Below are 15,596 nucleotides of genomic sequence, written 5' to 3' on the forward strand. Positions count from 1 at the left end.
GCTGTGGAGGCATTGCCGCCCAACACCAAAGGCAGGGTGCTGGGAAAGTTAGAAGTCTGCCGCAGGGCGGCTAAAAGTGGGCAGTCCAGCAAGAGGTGGACAACTGTCATCTGGGAGCCACAGCGACACTGAGGTGGGTCCTTGCGACGGAGTAGGTAACCATGCGTTAGCCACGTATGGCCAATGTGGAGCCGGCAGAGGACAACTGATTACCTGTGAGAGGCCTGCATGAAAGACTTCCACACATTCATAGTCTCCTTAATGACACGCAGTTTGTTATGCCATTCCATCTCCCAAAGCTGGAAAACCCTGCGGTGTAAGACAGAACACAGATCAGCTTCAGAGATGCCTATCTCCAGAAGCTGTTTCTGCATTGCCTGTTTGGCCAGCCTATCAGCAAGTTCGTTGCTGTGGATTCCGACGTGTCCTAAGGTCCACACAAACACCACAGAAAAACGGGACTGTTCCAGGGCACATATGGACTCCTGAATTGATGCTACCAGAGGGTGGCAAGGGTAGTACTGGTTGATAGCTTGTAGGCTGCTCAATGAGTCAGTACACAGGAGAAATGACTCGCCAGAGCATGAGCGGATGTACTGAAGAGCACGAGATATGGCTGCCAGCTCTGCAGTGAAACACTGCAGCCGACTCGCAAGAAGTACTGTTCAATATGCCCTCCATGAACATATGCGAAGCCTACGTGACCATAAGCCATTGAGCCGTCGGTGTAAACCGCTTCAGAGCCCCAGAACATGCCAAGAATTGAGAGGATGTGACAGCGGAGAGCCGTGGGGTTAATGGAGTCCTTAGGGCCATGCAAAAGATCCAGACGAAGCTGCGGCTGAGGCGTACACCATGGAGGAATACATGAACAGATCATAAGTAGAGGTGGTAAAGGGTAGGACTCTAGTTCGAAGAGAAGGGACCGCACGCGAACCGCAATCGTTAGCCCCGATCTGGGCTGCCGATGCGGGAGATAGACTGCCGTGGGCGGGAAAAAGAGACGGTAATTCAGATGCTCAGGGGAACTATGAATGTGTGCTACGTAACTGACGAGCAGTTGCATACGTCTGATCTGCAGGGGAGGGATACCAGCCTCCACCAGTACGCTGGTCACCGGACTTGTCCTAAAAGCTCCTGTCGCCAATCAAACCCCACAGTGGTGCACAGGATCAAGTAAATGCAATGCTGAAGGCGCTGCCAAACCATAAACCACACTCTCATAGTCAATTCGGGATTGGACAAGGGCTCTATAGAGCTGCAGCAGTGTAGAGCAATCTGTACTCCAATTGGTGCTGCTCAGGCAACGGAGGGCATTGAAGTGCTGCCAGCACTTCTGCTTAAGCTGACAAAGATGAGGGAACCAAGTCAATCGAGCATTAAAAACCAGTCCTAGGAACTGTTAGGTCACCACTACAGTGAGTGGATCGTCATTAAGGTAAAGTGCGGGGTCTGGATGAATGGTTCAACACCGACAGAAGTGCACGGCACACGACTTTGCGGATAAAACTGGAAGCCGTGGGCTAGAGCCCATGACTGCGCCTTGTGGATGGCTCCCTGAAGGCGCCGCTCAGCAACAACATTACTGGAGCAGCAGTACGAAATGCAGAAGTTGTGGTGAAACAGAGGGCCTGACAGCTGCTGCTAGACCGTTAATGGCCACTAAAAATAGAGACACACACAATACAGAGCCCTGTGGGACCCCGTCCTCCTGGCTATGGATGGAACTATGGGAGTCACCAACTTGGACAGGGAAAGTACGGAGCGACAGGAAGTTTCGGATAAAAATCAGGAGTGGTACCCGGAGACCTCACTCATACAATGTGGCAAGGATATGACGCCACCAAGTCATTTAGTATGCTTTACATAAGTAAAAAAAGACAGCAATCAGTTGTTGCCGTCTGAAAAAGGCTGTTCGGATGGCAGACTCTAGAGACACAAGATTATCAGTGGTAGAGCAACCTTGGTGGAAACCACCCTGACATGGAGCCAGTAGGCCACATGACTCCAGGACCCAACCCAACCGCTGACATACCATACGTTCCAGAAGCTTACAAAGAACGTTGGTGAGGCTGTTGGGCTGATAGCTATCCACATCAAACAGGTTTTTGCCGGGTTTGAGCACCGGAATGATGGTGCTCTCCCGCCATTGCGATAAAAAAATGCCATCGCACCAGAGCTGGTTGAAGATTACGAGAAGATGTTGCTTGTAGTCAGATGAGAGATGTTTAATCATCTGGCTGTGGATGCAATCAGGCCCGGGAGCTATGTCGGGGCGATGTGCAAGGGCACTGAGAAGCTGCCACTCTGAAAATGGGGCGTTATAGGATTCACTGCAACGTGTAGGGAATGAGAGGATGTTCCCTTCCAATGTAGAGGCTCCAACAAAGTGCTCGGCAATCATGATTGCGTTGGCACATAACTCATAACACTGGTGGCAGCTGTTGGGGCCTGGTACCCGAAAACATGTTTGACCTTTGCCCGGACTTGGGAAGGTGATGTGTGGCACCTAATGGTGGACACATCTCACCCAACACTCCTCCTTCCGTTGTTTGATAAGGTAGCGAAAATGGGCACGGAGCTGTTTAAAGGCTATGAGGTGCTCCAGGGTAGTGTGCCGCTTATGCTGCTGTAGAGCTCGCCGATGATCCTTAATTGCTTCAGTGACTTCTGGCGACATCAAGGGACTGCCTTATGCCTCAGGCATCCTAAATAGCGAAGGATCGCCTTTTCTGCTGCAGAAACAATTGTGCTAGTCACCTGCTCAACCATCACATCGATGTTACCATGTGGGAGAGATGATGATGATGTTTGGTTTGTGGGGCGCTCAACTGCGTGGTTATCAGCGCCCGTACAATTTCCCAACCTTTGCTCAGTCCAATTTCGCCACGTTCCTGGATGATGATGAAATGATGAGGACAACACAAACACCCAGTCATCTCGAGGCAGGTGAAAATCCCTGACCCCGCCGGGAATCGAACCCGGGACCCCGTGCTCGGGAAGCGAGAACGACACCATGTGGGAGAGATTCAGCGGTGACAGCAAAGGTGAAAGTTCCCCAGTCCGCCTTGTTCAAAGCCCATCTGGGCAGGCGTCTGTGTGCCTGATGGTGGGGCAGTGACAGGAAGATGGGGAAGTGGTCGCTACCACACAGGTCGTCATGTGCTCTCCAGTGGATAGATGGGAGAAGTCCTGGGCTGCATATTGATAAATCAATGGCCGAGTAACTACCACGAGCCACCCCAAAATGTGTGGCGGCCCTAGTATTTAAGAGGCAGAGGTCGAATTGCGACAGTAAAGTTTCGACATCTGTGCCTCGGCCAGTAAGTGCGGTACCACCCCACAAGGGGTTACGGGCATTAAAATCTCGCAGAAGTAGGAAAGGTTTAGGGAGTTGGTAAATCACAGAAGCTAATACATTCAGGGGAACTGCACCAGCTGGAGGAAGATATACATGGCAGACAGTTGTTTCCTTTGTTGTCCTTATTCTGACAGTGACAGCTTCAAGAGGGGTTTGAAGGGGCACATGTTCACTACAGACTGAGTTAAGGGCATAAACGCAAACTCCACCCGACACTCTATTATAGTCGCTACGGTTCCTGTAATATCCCTTATAGCCACAGAGGCAGGGGTTCGCATTGCTGGGAACGAGGTTTCCTGGAGGGCAATGCCGACAGCAGGCGTAAAGCTTAACAGTTGCCATAGCTCAGCCAGGCGGTGGAAAAAAAACTGCCGCAGTCCCACTGGAGGATGACATCGTGAGGCTGGGACGGCACGGAACATTCAATATGGCAGTTTATGCCTCAGTCACCTGCTGCCACCGATTTATTGCCTGAGCAGTCTATATCCATTGTATCTGAGGGTCTGGCGAGATCTAGGTTCTCAGCGGACGCCAAATTCTCCACCCCATCCTCAGCCGCAGAGCTTGTAGGTAGCGGTGGTGGGGGTGCCACAGCAATTTCCTTGGTCTTAAGGGTATTCTTTTTGGATTTATCTTGCTGCTCCTTGGGTTTCCCTGGCTGGCAGGACTTCACTGGCTCAGTCTCCGGGACTGAGGAGGAGCAAGAGGCCCTACGACCAGCTGCTTTTGGGCTCTTCAGCCATTGGTGGGTGTTGTTTTTCCCACTAGAAGAAACCTGGGATGGGAGTGACCCAAGGGACCCCTTCCTAGCGAGAGAAGCAGAAGAAGGCTTACGCTTCTCCGGCTTATAAGTGACAATGGACGTCCCCAATCGTTTGGGGGGGGGGGGGGATGTTGCTCCCGAAGTAGGTGGTGCAGGAGTAACTGGGAGGGAAATGCCCCCCAGAATCAAGGGGGCAGCTGTAGTCTGATGGCTCTGAGAGGTGACCTGAGTTGGTCGAGCTGATGCTGCCAGAACTGTTATAGCGGCGGCGTAAGACAATGTCATACGTTCAGGATGCAGGCATTCAAATTTTCTCTTAGCCTCAGTGTAGGTCAGTTGGTCCAGGGCCTTGTACTCCATGATTTTCCTTTCTTTCTGGAGAACCCTGCAGTCAGGCGAGCAAGGCGAATGGTGTTCTCTGCAGTTGACACAGATTGGAGACAGGGCACATGGAGTATCGGGATGTGATGGGCGTCTGCAATCTCGGCATGTGACACTGGAAGTACAACGGGAATACATATGGCCGAACTTCCAGAACTCAAAGCACCGCATCGATGAAGGGATATAGGGCTTCATATCATACCAGTAGACCATCACCTTAGCCTTCTCAAGCTATGTATCACCCTCAAAGGCCAAGATGAAGGCACCAGTGGCAACCGAATTATCCTTTGAACCCCGGTTGACACGTCGGACGAAACACCTCGCCGCTCTAAATTGGCGAGCAGCTCATCGTCGTACTGCAAAAGAAGGTTCCTGCGAAATATGATACCCTGGACCATATTTAAGCTCTTATGGGGCATGACGGTTACAGAAACATCCTCCAGCTCGTCACAAGGGAGTAACTCCCATGACTGGGCAGAGGATGCTGTTTTGATCACGACTGACCCAGATCTCATTTTGGACAAGCCCTCCACCTCCCTGAACTTGTCCTCTAAACGCTCAACAAAAAACTGAGGTTTCATCGTCATGAAAGATTACCCATCAGCTCTCGAACATACAAGGTACCGGGGAGAATAAGATCCGCTGCCATCCTTAACTTGACATTCCTCCCAAGGTGTGGCCGTGTGGCCAAGGAGGGGAACGATTTGGGCTCATACTTCTGTGTGTTGAATTGTGCTTGTGATTGCTTAGAGACGCTTCATCACGTTTCATCTGCCCTGATGCCACCCACTCCGACCAGGGGCCCTCCCCACGGGTGCCACCCAGCCGCAGCAAAGGCCACCTGGCAGGATGGCCATTGCTAGAAGCCCCGATGCCCCAGGATGATAGGCATCTACCCCTTGGCAAATGCGGGGAGTTAATGGCGCAGGCATCAGCAGAGCGATCCCTGTGTTGTCAGGGGGCTACAACCAACAGGGTACATGGCGGTCCCACCACAATGGACTAGCTGCAGTGCTGGATATCAGGAGCAAAGAAGTCCATGGTCATCATCGAAGCAGAAATCGACACTGCATAGTGCATGGTGGAAAATGCACCCACAAAGGTGTCTGAGCCGTGGCGTGGCTCTCGGGCGCAAGACGCTATCGATTACTCCTCTGGTTGAGGTTGACACTATGTGCGAGTGCGAGCGCCTCCTGTCGGAGCGGGTCCTAACGAGGGAGTGAGTCCGAGTACGGGAGTCTGGGGGGACAGCAGGGGAGAACGGACATTGCGGCTGCACTCTGAGGCGACAAGAGAAGAGTTGTTGTGCACGGCCGAAAAGTGAGCGTCGAGCAAGGCGGCAGTCAGCATCGCTTTCATCTACATCTACATCTACATTTATACTCCGCAAGCCACCAAACGGTGTGTGGCGGAAGGGGACAGAGAGTTGGGGTAGTCCAGCGAGCAGACACCAGTTCCGGGAGCAGTGCACCGGTTTGTGGACGTGACGTGGGTCTTATTTTGGCGCTCGGTACGCATCTGCTGCTCCCTTTATGCTCACGTGTGTTGTTCTGTCCGTATGTGTATTGAAAAGGTTACGCTCCGGCTGGAACAGTGGTTTGTGTTTTACATTCATGCACCCTGACTCATTTGTTTTGCTGCAGGCAGCTGTAATTTCAGAGATTTTTGTTTTCGTCGCGATTGTCTTTGCCCGGTGGTGCCTAGTATCCGAGAACAAGACAGCTGACATGTGACCTGTTATTTTGGGTTTTGGAGTCCTGTTTGGGCAACCTAGTTATCACGCACACAAATGTATTGCTGCCGAGTGAGGTTAGTCCTAATCTTGTGGAACTGAGGTTTCAGTGACTGGCTCGTCTGCAAATTAATTAATTTAACCTTTGTGGTGTGTTGTTTTTTTGCTTTCAGTGTTGAATTTCTTGTCATTCATTTGTGTATGTTTTGCCGTTAATAATAACTGTGAGTAAGACAGCAAGGTCTTGAAGGGCTTGCATATTGTGACTGTATTTTTGGCAACTGTTTAATTTGATTTCTTGTTTATCGGTCTGGTGAAAACTTATGCCAAGTTTACTAATTTACGCCTGTGGTCCGGAAGTTGGTTTGAAGGTAAATCCGTTGGTAAATCTTTACTGGACCTAACTGTTAACTGATATTGCGTTGAACTAATGCCATTATTAAATCGTTTCTTGTGTGCTATAAATTGTATTACCATAGACAAGGAGACAGGGCACGTTCTGTGGTTGAGGGGTAGGCACGGTTGCTGCTTTGCACGTGGCGTCTTGTCCCTCGCTATCATTTCCCGCGTTAGTACGGGCAGTGTGAGATTTGTTTGCGAACGGTTGTATGGCCGCTAGTCAGCTGTGCCTGCTCCTGCTTCAGGGTGTGCCATGTTTTGTAAGGCGTACGCCGACTTTCAGTCAATGTTACTCCTGTGTTGCTGTCGGTCGCTTACCGAAACGTTAGTCTGTTTTAGCATGGTGGCCACTGGGCCGTGACGATGTCGGTTGATGACCAGCGTTGGGGCGGTCGTCCGCTCTGAGTGGCCTCGGTCACTTGGACTTGGCAGTTACCTTCTGGTTAAACAGATCAAACTTGTTTATTTGCTGTAAATTCCTAAGCAGTTTGTGAGAAAAGTTGTAACTCAGCTTTTCATGATTTTACACAATTCAAGCATTTTGGTAAGGCATTTTCCTATCTATGTTTTATTTAAATGAGAATTCTTTATTAGGGTTATTCACCTGTTGAAGCTTAACATAAAATTTGTAACTTAGCTTTCATGATTTACTTAATTTAAGCATTCTTGTAAAGCAGTCCTTTATCTACGTTTTATTCATTGGTAATTCTTTATTGTGGTTATTCACTGGTTGAAGGTTAACATATGTTTGTAACCAAGTTTATGTCCTTGCTTAATTGAGATTTGTTAAGAGCCTTTATTGCTGGAAGATCATTAAAGCTTGGGTGCTTGTAATTGTGAATACTGTTGTCTATGTTGTGGGCTACCCTTCCACTTCCACAGCCAAGCTGTCATAACTACCAATACAGTGTCCTTGCTCAAGAGATGGAGAATGGGCAGGACTGTAATGTGACGACGAGAAAGTGGGCTAAAGAGCTCAATGCACGATGGACATGATGCACTTTGTAAGGTGCTCTACCCCACTTGGCTAGCTCTTCAGGAAAATTTTGAAGAATGGAGGTCAAACCCTACACGGGACCATCACATAAAGGCCGAAATGTGTGAAACTCCTTTTAGTCGCCTCATACGACAGGCAGGAATATCTTGGGCCTATTCTAATCCCCAGACCTGCATGGAGGAGGGTGGTTGGGTTTATGGACTTTAGGAAGGATGTGGAAGATAAGTGTGTGGGGAGTGGTGGAGGCAAAGAGAGGGTTGGACTTCGGGGAGATATTCTGGTTTCAGCCTATGGATTTGAGGAGACAATGGAGATCCTGCTGGATTTTTCGACAAAGGTCACTGTGGCAGGATTTGTAGGTGGCTGAATGTGACAGCTGGTGGAGTCCTCTTGCCAGGTAACCCTTGTGATTCAAAACAACTGTCAGCAGACAGGATTATAACGTTGGGATTGATTTTTAGGTGGTGGATTGTGGTTCCTACTGAGGATTTAAGTTTAGTTTGTATGGCGACGGACTTGGGGAATGATGGTGAAGCAAGATACGAGGTTAAAAATTTTTTGGAAAGTTAGCAGTGGGTGATTGTGGGCATTGGAAGGGTGGGGGGCGGGGGGGGGGGGGGCTAGGTAGGGTAGGTGGTGAAAAAGTGTTTCTACTGTATGGACTGGGAGAAGAAGAGAAGGTCTGAAGGTCTTTGATGAGATCTTTGTGATCTGGATCGAGGGTGAGGACACCCTATCCACATTCCTCCAGAACCTCAACAACTTCTCCCCCATTTGCTTCACCTGGTCCTACTCAACCCAACAAACCACCTTCCTTGATGTTGACCTACAACTCAAAGATGGCTGCATCAGTACCCACCACGATGCCTCCATTCCGACAGCTGCCACCCGTTCCATACCAAGAAGTTACTTCCATGCAGCCTAGCCACCCATAACTGTTGGGATCACTAGTGATGAGCCACCCTCTTTAAATATACCAAAGGTCTCTCCGAGGCCTTCACAGACTGTTATTACCCTCCCAACCTGGTACAAAAGCAGACCTCCCGTGTCTTACCTCTCAAGTCACCTACCACCTCTCAGAGTCCCATCATTCAGCCGCAGAGGAGCATTCACCTCATCACTCAATACCATCCAGGATTGGAGCAACTGAATCACATTCTCCACCACGATTTTCACTATTTCTCATCGTGCCATGAAATGAGGAATGTCCGATCCAATATCCTTCCCACTCCTACAGTGGTATTCTGCCACCCACCAAACCTAAGCATTAGTCTTATACATCCCTACATAACCCCTGCTCTCAACCCCTTACCTCATGGCTCAAACCCTGTAATGGACCTAGAAGCAAGACCTGTCCCATAAATCCCTCCACCACCACCACCACCACCAGCAGCAGCTACTCCAAACATCAGCAATCCCATCAAAGGCAGGGCTATCTGTGAAACCAGTCATGTGATCTACATGCTAAGCTGCAACCAATGTGTTGCATTCTATGTGGGCATGACAACCAAAAAACTGTCTGTCCCCAATAATGGCCACCGACAAACTGTGGCCAAGAACCAAGTGGACCACCCTATTTGCTGAGCATGCTGCCAAACATGACATGCTTCATTTCAATGACTGCTTCATATCCTGTGCCTTGTAGACCCTTCCCACCAACACCAGCTTTTCTGAACTGCGCAAGTGGGAACACTCCCTGTAATATAAACTAAGTTCTCATATCCCTTCTGGCCTCAATCTTCCTTAGTCATCGTCCTTACCCACTGAGCCCATTCCAGCACTACACTGCCCTCTATTCCACCAACACTCCCTCAGTCTTTTTCTTTCTCTCCTCCTCCGCTAACCCTCCACCCCTTTGTCTAACCTCCCTACTTCACCTAGTTGCCCTAACCTCTCTCCACCTCTTCCCTGTACACTCCTTCAAGCAGCACTTTACCATATCCCACTTCTACCCTGTTATCCCTCCCCTCCCATCATGCATTGTTGCTCACAGTCTGGCCACAGTAGCCAAAGACACTGTGTGTGTGTGTGTGTGTGTGTGTGTGTGTGTGTGTGTGTGTGTGTGTGTGTGTGTGTGTGTGTTTGTGTTTCCATCCTGGATTTTCCACTGTTTGCATTTACAGCAATATTTTTATGCCTTTAGCCACAAGAATTATGTATTTGGTGAGAAAGTGTCTATGTGATGCATATAATCCCTTTACAGTAACATCCGTAATGCCCATGCCCTCACTGCTATTGAATGCTATCTTTCCCAATGCCTGATGGATTCGAAAGCAACAACCTCCTACCCAGTCACCATGACCAACTATATCCTCAACCATAATTACTTTTCCTTTTAAGGCATTATCTACAAACAAATATGGGGTACGCGTGGCACCATCTAGAGGAATCCTTCCTGAACATCCAGAATCCTAAACCCCTCAACTGCTACAGATTCATCGGTGACATCTTTGCGATCTAGATGGGGGTGAGGACACCCTATCCACATTCCTCCAGAATCTCAACAACTTCTCCACCTTTTGCTTCACCTGGTCCTACTCAGCCCAACTAGCCACATTCTTAGATGCTGACCCCCATCTCAAGATGGCTACATCAGTACCTCTGTCCATATTAAACCTACTAACTACCAGCAATACCTCCACTTTGACAGCTGCCACCAGTTCCATAACAAGAAGTCCCCTCCATACAGCCTAGACACCTGTGTTTGGTGTATCTGCAGTGACTAGCGGTCCGTGTCTAAATATACCGAGGGTCTCACCGAAACCTTCACAGACTGTAATTATCCTCCCAACTTTGTACAAAAACAGATCTCCTGTGCCTTATCTTTCCAGTCTCCCACCACCCCCCAAAGTCTCACCGTCCAGTCACAGAGGAACACTGCCCTCATAACTCACTACCACCCAGGACTGGAACAACTGAATTAAATTCTGCGCCAGGGTTTTGGTTACCTCTCACTGTGCTCTCAAATGAGGAATGTCCTGCCCACTGTCCTTCCCACCATTCCCCACAGTGGTATTCTTCCATCGACCAAACCTACACAATATACTCATCCAGCCCTACACAACCCCTGCACCCAACCCTAGCTGCCCTACCCTCTCTCCATCTCATCCCTGCAGGCTCCCCAGCAGCACTTCACCATCCGCTATCCCTCCCCCTCCCCATCCCTGCCCAGCCTCCTCTTTACCGACACTCGGCTGCCCCTCCCATCGTGCACTGGTCTTTCGATTTTCGACAAAGGGCTTGTTGGCTGAAACCTTATATTGTGACAGACTTTTTGTTGTGCCTATCTATGACTAAGCATCCCTGCTGTATAGTGAATAGCAACTGTCCTTTTCATAATAACGATACAATTGATACGGTCATTTCTGAAACGGCTTTACTCAAAATTTTGACAAAATGAGATCAAAATGGTACCAGACTCTATATGCAGAGATACATCTTTCTGCATGAAAAGGGCTTTATTCCACACAATGTAAATGTGTGTCTGTGACTTCATTACAGTGACATCATTTTAGAAAGGCTTTTACACATGGAATAATCCCCTTTCAACAGTGATCATCTTTGTATACCCTTTATTGAATACGTAATGCACTATGTGTCATGTTTCACTTTTCTAAGTTCAGCAGTTGTTGTTTTTGAACAGCACTGAGAAATGTAAAATGGCATCGTGTGTTCATTTGTAGTCTAGTGAACATATCAAGAATATTTTATTTTGTCTGTTGCTTGTAATTTCTAAAGGGGCTTACACTGGACCAGTGGCTATTAACAGGAACAAAATGCACGACATATACGTTTACTTGATTATATTTTGCATGAATACAGGTATTTCTATGATGATCTGACGAAACGGCCTGTATGTAGCAGTGGTACTGATGATCAGTGAAACCATTTTGCATGTCCTTTGATGAGAGATACAATAGTACAAAAATGTATGAGCAAAAAAAGAAACAATTTAAAATATTTTTAAAAATGTAACTTGACCATGTGAATCAATTACTTCCAAAATAAAAGGGTCTTATTCCAAGATTGTCAACCTATCTTTTTCAACAATATTGGAAAACTTACCAACAGTAGCAATGGCAAAATATCAATTTCATTCTGTTCTTTAATCGTTGGAAAGACCATTCTGCTACATTGCATATATTTACCTGGAGGATGTTTTCCTTAATTTCTGAATACTTAAGATTTTGGAGTAAGTTCCTTTCGAAAATGACTGTGTGAGAAGAGGAGGACCAGTTCAGTTAGCAATAAGCAACCTAAGCAGCAGTTACCACATGAAACAGGTTGCCAACAAATGAGGCCTTTCCATCAGTTAATCCTGCATTCTCTCAATTAGATGAAACAATCTTACATTAGAATAAATTTGATGGGCAACAGTAAATAACAACAACCACCTTGTAGAGTAGTAGCAAAAAAATAAAAGTGACAACAGTAAAATACAACAAAAGCTGAAACACATCAATGTAAAGAATAGGAAGGAAGTTGTATACCTGTCATCAAATGTTTTCTTCCCAGCAACAATCTTTGCTGCCATAAGGTCTTCTGCAGCCCGAACAGTTTTTTTCCGTGTTTTAAGGAGGTCTTCAGTTTCTGAGGCTTTCCTGTTCTCTGCTTTTTGCTTTTCAAGTGCTTGTTTGCCTCTTATTTTTGCTTGGTCAGAAATTCTTTCTATTTGTGCAGCCAAAACTGACACTGGGTCTGGCTACAAAAATTGTCAATTTGAAAATGTACAATTATAACATTGGACAAATACTTATAAGTGTTGGTATATTACAGTGCATTAAAATCAATAACCACAGAAAGAGAAGTATTTATCTCCCAGGCAGCAGAGATAGTTTTTTTGTTCTTTTTTTCCGGACATTTGATAGACAATAACTAAGCATAATGACAAAATCAGTAGCATTAACAGTACTTAAGTTTTCATCATGAGCCACTTTTTCCTTAACATACAGAATGATTGACAGTAAATAGTGAATGCTGTCATTCTGCAACAACTGGTAAACTGAGGGTAGAGCACATTTCAATCTTGTTCAGTGTGTCATGTTTAACATTCACGGCTTATGCTCTAACTACTGTGTGCAAAATATAGACGGCACCATTTGGTTTGCACACACACTTACTTTTTCCACCAAGTAGATATCTATAATATCATTCAAGACCTGACAGACATGACATTTAGTAACCCTTGTTGATGTAAGTTGCAGAATATAACAACTTGTGTATTAGGCACATAATCTAAGGAACATGTAAAAATTGTTGTTGTTGTGGTCTTCAGTCCTGAGACTGGTTTGATGCAGCTCTCCATGCTACTCTATCCTGTGCAAGCTTCTTCATCTCCCAGTACCTACTGCAACCTACATCCTTCTGAATCTGCTTAGTGTATTGATCTCTTGGTCTCCCTCTACGATTTTTACCCTCCACGCTGCCCTCCAATGCTAAATTTGTGATCCCTCGATGCCTCAGAACATGTCCTACCAACCGATCCCTTCTTCTAGTCAAGTTGTGCCACAAACTTCTCTTCTCCCCAATCCTATTCAATACCTCCTCATTAGTTACGTGATCTACCCACCTTATCTTCAGCATTCTTCTGTAGCACCACATTTCGAAAGCTTCTATTCTCTTCTTGTCCAAACTAGTTATCGTCCATGTCTCACTTCCATACATGGCTACACTCCATACAAATACTTTCAGAAACGACTTCCTGACACCTAAATCTATATTCGATGTTAACAAATTTCTCTTCTTGAGAAACGCTTTCCTTGCCATTGCCAGTCTACATTTTATATCCTCTCTACTTCGACCATCATCGGTTATTTTACTCCCTAAATAGCAAAACTCCTTTACTACTTTAAGTGTCTCATTTCGTAATCTAATTCCCTCAGCGTCACCCGACTTAATTTGACTACATTCCATTATCCTCGTTTTGCTTATGTTGATGTTCATCTTATATCCTCCTTTCAAGACACTGTCCATTCCGTTCAACTGCTCTTCCAAGTCCTTTGCTGTCTCTGACAGAATTACAATGTCATCGGCGAACCTCAAAGTTTTTACTTCTTCTCCATTAATTTTAATACCTACTCCGAATTTTTCTTTTGTTTCCTTTACTGCTTGCTCAATATACAGATTGAATAACATCGGGGAGAGGCTACAACCCTGTCTCACTCCTTTCCAAACCACTGCTTCCCTTTCATGCCCCTCGACTCTTATAACTGCCATCTGGTTTCTGTACAAATTGTAAATAGCCTTTCGCTCCCTGTATTTTACCCCTGCCACCTTCAGAATTTGAAAGAGAGTATTCCAGTCAACATTGTCAAAAGCTTTCTCTAAGTCTACAAATGCTAGAAATGTAGGTTTGCCTTTTCTTAATCTTTCTTCCAAGATAAGTCGTAAGGTCAGTATTGCCTCACGTGTTCCAACATTTCTACGGAATCCGAACTGATCTTCCCCGAGGTCGGCTTCCACCAGTTTTTCCATTCGTCTGTAAAGAATTCGCGTTAGTATTTTGCAGCTGTGACTTATTAAACTGATAGTTCGGTAACTTTCACATCTGTCAACACCTGCTTTCTTTGGGATTGGAATTATTATATTCTTCTTAAAGTCTGAGGGTATTTCGCCTGTAAAAATATCAAGATTAAATAAAGGATTAGGCTCGTCAATGGGATACTCCTGTAAATGTGGACTGCTTGCAAAAGAAAGATTAATGAAAAGACATACAAGCTTCATTTTTGTATAAAAGAGTTGCAAATTTCTGTAAAGATGAATGTACTGTGGCTTTCACTACGCAACACCATGCAACTACTGTGATACAAAACTTAAATGTAATGGATTACAGACTAGCACCACCCTCTTACTGAGTAAATGTTAAAAAGAGGAATCTTTACATCACCGAAAACAATATACAGTTGCTTGAGCATAGCAATACATGAGGGAGTTTGCTGTGAGTTGCAGCTGAAAATGTGTCACTATTATTTGTAACTGTATACAGTTTTCCATTGGGAAACTGTGAGCTGCTTATCAACACCTTGCTTCTTTACTTGTCTACGGCTCATAGGAAGTCGAAAATGAGTTACGAGAATTGGTTTCAGAACTGGGAGGAATATTCGATTAAATTAAACAGTTACTTTATCACCTTAAAAAAGAGAAAGTTTTATACTTACAGCTGGACAGGGCAATTAACTGACAGGCATACTTATTCAAACTGAAAAAAGCTTTGCAGGTTTGAATAATGCAATAATCAATGAAAAGATTTTTTATTTTTATTATTTATTATTATTATTTTTATGGTAACACGAGCGTGATACCACCTGCTGAACTGAACAAATCTTTTTGTAGATGTCTTTGAGAGGATGAGATAATGGAAACTTGATAATACACACAATTGAAAACAAAACAGAAATTTATGCTGGGTACACACTAGTTTTCACTGTTTTACGTGACAAGTGGCACAGTAGCCAACAGCAGATATAAACCTGCCTACACTCCAGGATTTTCATAAGTGTCCGCATACTTAAAAAATGAATCAGAAACACAGATAATTAATAATGACAATAAAAACACTATACACTTAAACCAGATGAGGTGCACACAGCTATCCAAGGTATGAAGTATGGAAAGGCAGACAGAGGTGATGGTGTTTCAACAGAAATGGTTAAATCTGGAGGCAAAATAACACAACAGAAAGTTCCATAATTATTCACAGATTGTCTGTGGAGGCAGACTATCCCCAAAACTTTGAACACTGCACCTATTCTATCTCAGTATCAGCATCCTTTCTGTCATGCTGGACAAGATTGTAGAGACTATCACCACCAACCCCACAAAAAAACTCTGCATTTTAATCAGGCAAAGGAACAAGCTGGATACAGCACAATGAACCATCTGCAAGTCATGAATGAAATTACTGAGCCGAGCAATGAGAAAGAATTGCTAGGTTTTATGGGATTCATTGATTTTTACAAAGTCT

The 15,596-nt window shown here is 45.7% G+C and overlaps 1 protein-coding gene across 1 annotated transcript in view; it reads right to left on the reverse strand.

Moving 5' to 3' along the window:
• The window catches only part of LOC126092292 (uncharacterized), a 230,263-nt gene that overhangs the window by 100,442 nt on the left and 114,225 nt on the right, over positions 1-15,596 (reverse strand). Inside the window, exon 3 of the mRNA XM_049907811.1 lies at positions 12,124-12,335. Within this exon, the coding sequence (XP_049763768.1) occupies positions 12,124-12,335 (212 nt within the window). The remainder of the gene's footprint in view (positions 1-12,123; positions 12,336-15,596) is intronic.

Source organism: Schistocerca cancellata, chromosome 7, assembly GCF_023864275.1.
Source record: "Schistocerca cancellata isolate TAMUIC-IGC-003103 chromosome 7, iqSchCanc2.1, whole genome shotgun sequence".
Taxonomy (NCBI): domain Eukaryota; kingdom Metazoa; phylum Arthropoda; class Insecta; order Orthoptera; family Acrididae; genus Schistocerca; species Schistocerca cancellata.